Below are 6,000 nucleotides of genomic sequence, written 5' to 3' on the forward strand. Positions count from 1 at the left end.
TAATGAATGTATTTCAATTGACTGATTTCCTTACATGAACTGTGACTCAGTAAAATCTTGGAAATTGTTGCATGTTGCGTATATATTTTTGTTCAGTGTATTTTGGTTTCAGATATGGTACGACCGTTGAACTTAGCTCATGAGGCATTTATAAGTTATATTCTTCAAGAATCAATGTCATTAATTTGACATTAAATAGATGGAATAGATACAGAAACTGTGGATTTCCTCTAACCTTTTTCCAACACAAAATATCTCACAACCATCCCTCCCTTACCTTTTCCATTGCATTGCATTGCTTCCAGCTACAATAGTCATTTACAACATTAACAATGTCTACACTGTATTTCTGATCAATTTGATGTTATTTTAATGGACAAAAATTGAGCTTTTCTGTTAAAAACAAGGACATTTCAAAGTGACCCCAAACTTTTGAACGGTAGTGTATATATATTAGCATGTGTTAACCAATGGTGCAATAGCTTTAAACTGTACTTGAACCGCTTGCTTGTTATACATCGTCTGTAGGAGACATTCTTGCTTTCGTTTCAGAGTACATATTTACATTATTGTGTCAATATCTGTCTCAACACTTGGCCTACATCTGAGCAGCTTGATTTACAGTGAAGGAGTTAGATATCCAGTTTAAGCCAACAGAGAATGAGATAGATGTAACAACTGTCCGTTCAGCTGAGACGTCTAGTTAAGGATTGTGTGTTTCTGGCCATTCCAGGTGCCGCCTGACCTGCAGAATGAGGTTCTGATGAGTCTACTAGAGACGGATCCTGACGTGGTGGATTACCTCCTGAGGAGGAAGGATTCTCAGCACTCGTGAGTGTGTGGCCTTTTGTGTGCTTACATATGGACGATTGGACATGATGCTGTGCCTCTGCCAAATGGGCATCAGGTAGCTTAGTAGTTAAGAGCGTTGGGCCAGTAACTGAAATGTCGCTGGTTTGAATCCCTGAGCTGACTATGTGAAAATTATGCCCTTAACCCTACTTGCTCCGGATAAGATAACATCTGCTACATGACAAAAATGTAAAAAGCTCTGTGAAAATCCTGTACAGTGATGTATGGGTCTCTGAAAAGGTACACGAGCACCCCCTGGTGGTATTAATGTGTATATTCACTTCTTACCAAAACATCATCGTGATGACATATAGTTTCAGTTTTCTCACCTAAACATCATCATGATGACATATAGTTTCAGTTTTCTTACCTAAACATCATCGTGATGACATATAGTTTCAGTTTTCTTACCTAAACATCATCATGATGACATATAGTTTCAGTTTTCTTACCTAAACATCATCATGATGACATATAGTTTCAGTTTTCTTACCTAAACATCATCGTGATGACATATAGTTTCAGTTTTCTTACCTAAACATCATCATGATGACATATAGTTTCAGTTTTCTTACCTAAACATCATCGTGATGACATATAGTTTCAGTTTTCTTACCTAAACATCATCAATGACATATAGTTTCAGTTTTCTTACCTAAACATCATCGTGATGACATATAGTTTCAGTTTTCTTACCTAAACATCATCATGATGACATATAGTTTCAGTTTTCTTACCTAAACATCATTGTGATGACATAGTTTTAATGTTCTTACCTAAACATGAGAAATTACTGCACTGTTGGAGCTAGGAACACAAGCATTTTGCTACACCCACAATAACATCTGCTAAATATGTGTATGCAACCAATAATATTAGATTTGATATAATGTAGTTTCAGTTCTTTTACCTAGACATCATTGGGATAACATATAATTTCAGTTTTCTCCCTTCTCTGTACATCATGGCATACTTTGTAACTAGGGCATTGAGTTTTTCCTGGTCAGATAATACCTGCTATAGTAAATCTACAGCTCATCATATGTCTCATTTTACATACTTCATAATGTCTCTTTCTTCTCCTCTCCCCCATAGTGGTCCAGGCCCGCTGAGGACTGAGGATCCCTTCTCTTTGAGGGAGAGGCGCTGCTCCAGTGACTCCAACAAGGCCTCCAGTGGGGAGTTGTCCCCCTATGACAACAACTCACCAGTGCTGTCGGAGCGGCTGCTCTCCCAGCCCCAGGAGGACAGCAACCTCCTCTCTGATAGGCTGTTCAGGGTTCCAGAGCAGTACACACTGGTTGGCCACGTCAAAGGTCGTCCTAGCATCACCTGTCACTCACCATCCACAGGCAAAGGTGAGCTTCCCAATGGTCGAGTTGTTGGCCATTTCTGAAAATAGCACAATATGCTGTATTGTATATTGCTACTTAGGCTGAGGAATATGTCTTCTTTTTCCATTAGACACACACGATGAACATGTCTGGGGTGCCTGGCATGCCTCTCTAAGGAAAGGGTTTATGGATCATCACATCACTGGTACATTCATTGTCTTTAAACATAATGTCTCATTCTTTGCGCTTTGAAACTTTGCAACCAAGAATAAACATTGTAGACTAGATGGAGTTAGACGTTGATTATGTGTATAAATGGTTTCCCCTAGGTTCCCATGGTGACGTTTCAGAACACGGCTCCTGCGGCTCATCCGAGGGACTCGACCGTCACCAAGGTAACAACAGCAAGCTGCCTGTCAGGCGAACTTACACCTCATTAGGTGTGCCTGAGTGCAGAGCACACCCCCCGGTGACTCGCTGCAGTAGTAGCCCTCTGACGGAGAGAGGGAAAAGACAGCAGGGTACAGACTCATTATTACATCACCGACCACAGGGAAAACCAGGGGCCGGCAGCTCAGAGGACCTCGCGCTAAGGGGCGGAGTGTCACAGCCTGCCAGTCCCTCCTTCAGAGGCAGGCCTGGCGGCAGGGTGGATGGAAGGCCTCCCCCTCCCTACCCTGGACCTCTCAGAGGAACACACAGAGAATGTTCTCACTCCACACCTTCCCTCTCCCTCTCCACGCACCAGTGTGTGACCCCACAGAGCCCCCAACGGCCCCCCCAGGGCAGCTGCAGCCCCAGGAACCGGACTGTGGCCCCTAAGACCCCCTCCTCTAGTCCTCTGGAAGGAAAGGTGCCAGTCAGCCCGGAGTGGCAGAGAGAGAGTTGGCAGATATGGAAGCTATTATCAACAGACAACACAGACACACTACCAGAGACACTGGTGTGATGCGTTGAATACACCCACTAACTTTAACTACTGTGTTACCAAGGAGAGAGGAGGGATGGGGGGGTTCCTGTATGGTTATGTTGATATGCTACTTACTGACATGTGCCAATTGTCTGTGAGTAATGGTGTGTTTGTTTGTTAATGTTGTTGTTTCACTGTCCTCATGTGTTACCTACAATTTTTTCAGAAGTTTGACTCCAACATTTTGTCACTAAGACATACCTGAACAGAGACACAAATTAACATCACTGAGATGTGACTTTCAGAATATTTTATGGGGCCGTAGTAACAAAATACTTTATTTTCATACCATGTCATTTATATGTTTTATAACTGAATTTTTATTCTACTCAGAATAATGGTGTATGAATGAATCTGAATGGATCAGTACTAGCGGCTTCCGTACAATGTTCATTTTTATATTCTAATATCATCCTATGAGATAAAATGCTGATATTATAACCAAAATCAAATACAATTATTGTATTGAAACATGACATCAAGAGGTGTCTTTGTGCTATTTCTCTGTTGGTGGAGCTGTTGCCAAACAAATGAAAATCCGTAGTTTTTTGTTACTGCCGTTACACTTAAATGTGATGTTTTGGTGTCTGGCTTTTACAACTAATGTTCATGGCCTTCTGTAACTGATTGTAATAGTCATCCGAACACAACTTTAGCTGATTGTAGTAGTCATCCATTCACTCATCCAAACACAGCTGTAACTGATTCTAATAGTCATCCATTCACTCATCCAAACGCAGCTGTAACTGATTCTAATAGTCATCCATTCACTCATCCAAATGCAAGTGTAACTGATTCTAATAGTCATCCGTTCACTCATCCAAACGCAAGTGTAACTGATTCTAATAGTCATCCATTCACTCATCCAAATGCAAGTGTAACTGATTCTAATAGTCATCCGTTCACTCATCCAAACGCAAGTGTAACTGATTCTAATAGTCATCCATTCACTCATCCAAACACAGCTGTAACTGATTCTAATAGTCATCCATTCACTCATCCAAAAGCAAGTGTAACTGCCATCCATTTGTTTTTATTATGATGGGGAAAATGAAACTTGAATATACAGAACATTATGAATGTAATTTCCCAATATTCAAGATAGAACCAAAGTATCTTAGTTTGTTCTTGAATGCCACCGTTATGAAATGTACCAAGTTTTTTCTGCTCCCACATCTTAAGGGGAAATGAAGGTACTGTACTAATATATAAGTCATTACTTTCACTAAGAATTTTGTTGTTTGAATATTTGCTGGCAAATCTTCCCACTGGGCACACACTGGTTGAATCAAAGTTGTCTCGACGTCATTTCAATTAAATTAGGTTGAACCAACGTGGAATAGACGTTGAATTGACGTCTGTGCCCAGTGGGTTGCTTGTTTGTCCGGAGTAAACATTAGGCCTTATGATCTGTTCAGTAAAAATGACAGTTCATGTCTCTGATATGAGGTTGCTAGCAATGCTAATAAGGCTTTTTCATTTTCACGTTGATTTAACATTACATTACATGCTAATAGTAATGCTTTTGTACCTTGTGCCTCATCAGTATTTTCATTGCAATTAAGCTGCTTTCATTCTGTATATTGCCAGCTTGAACCCTTCAGCCTGATTGTTTTACTGTATGTGCATTTTCCTTTGACTTCCGTGATGGATGTAATGGGATATTAGTATTTTTATCGTTTTGTTATCATCTGTAAAACTATGCATAGAAAATGACGTGAAAAGTTGTGTGGCAATAACCCCTTACTCTCTTTGAAAAAGCCTTTTAACTTCTACTTCAGAATTTTGTCAGTATCCTCCAACTACTACAATGCTTGATTTCTTCTTGCTCTTAATTCTTATGTTCCCATTCTGTGTAAAGGGAAGTCAGGAACAATGTAAGGGGTTCATTCTCTAATGAACTGGAGCGGAAGGTGGCTGTTTTGGCAGCTCCTCAGACTCCATAAAGATTTAATTCTGGCACATTTCAACACGGTAATGAAGTGCAAGAGCCAGAGCTGTCTGGCCTTCAGAGAACTCTCTCACTAACCAGGAAGTGGAACAGAGGGTCCCAGACATAGCCACAGGGAGTTCACCTATCCTCTCCCGGACTGGACCACAGGCAAACTCGCTTCCTGATTACTGCCTAATCTTTTTATGACCAACTTTAAAAGTCCAATGCAGCTGTTTTTATCTCAATATCTTGGGGTAACAACCTTACTGTGATTGTTTTCAATTAAAATGGTCAAAAAGAAGCCAAAATAGCTTGTTAGCAAATAGAAATGTATCACAATAATTTTGGTAGGACTGTCTGTGAGTGGTTTGAGTGGGGAGGGGAAAACAAAAAATGGGCTGTTATTGTCTTTCTTATTGGTCTATTAACAAAACAGGCTGAAATTTCAGGCGGTCTTTTCAAACAGCTCTTACACTAAAACGGCATTTGCATAATTGTCACAATTTCACAGTATTTTTCCAACCTCATAGTGTGGAAATATATATAAATGTTTTTGACTGCACTGAACCTTTAAGTCGGGCAAGATATCATGCCCAATTCTATACAGTCCTATGCCTTACACCTACAGTAACTTTTAACATTAACTCTGTTTAAGGGTTGAGTATGATTTCAATTAGATTATGCTAAATATTGGAGCATAGAGATGTTGAAAATTGAGATAAGGAATGTTTGTTGATGTTATCGTGACCTATATTCAAGTAAATCATAGCAAAGTCCCACAGTTGACAATGCATGTCAGAGCAGAAACTATACCATGAAGTCCAAGGAACTGTCTGTAGATCTCAGACATGCATTGTGATGAGGCAAATATCTGGGGAAGGGTATAAAGCAATTTCTAGAGTGTTGAAAGT

At 40.1% G+C, this 6,000-nt stretch overlaps 1 protein-coding gene across 2 annotated transcripts in view; it reads left to right on the top strand.

Annotated features, from left to right (window-relative positions):
* Window positions 1–5,431, top strand: part of LOC106586809 (rho GTPase-activating protein 6) — a 76,385-nt gene extending 70,954 nt beyond the window's left edge. For both annotated transcript variants that reach the window (XM_014174484.2, XM_014174485.2), the window contains exons 10-13: window positions 734–831; window positions 1,948–2,210; window positions 2,317–2,391; window positions 2,516–5,431. In XM_014174484.2, coding sequence (XP_014029959.2) covers window positions 734–831; window positions 1,948–2,210; window positions 2,317–2,391; window positions 2,516–3,135 — 1,056 coding nt within the window. In that variant the 3' untranslated portion in view covers window positions 3,136–5,431. The remainder of the gene's footprint in view (window positions 1–733; window positions 832–1,947; window positions 2,211–2,316; window positions 2,392–2,515) is intronic.
* The last annotated feature ends 569 nt before the right edge of the window (window positions 5,432–6,000 follow it).

The sequence above is a fragment of the Salmo salar genome, chromosome ssa25 (assembly GCF_905237065.1).
Source record: "Salmo salar chromosome ssa25, Ssal_v3.1, whole genome shotgun sequence".
Lineage (NCBI taxonomy): Eukaryota > Metazoa > Chordata > Actinopteri > Salmoniformes > Salmonidae > Salmo > Salmo salar.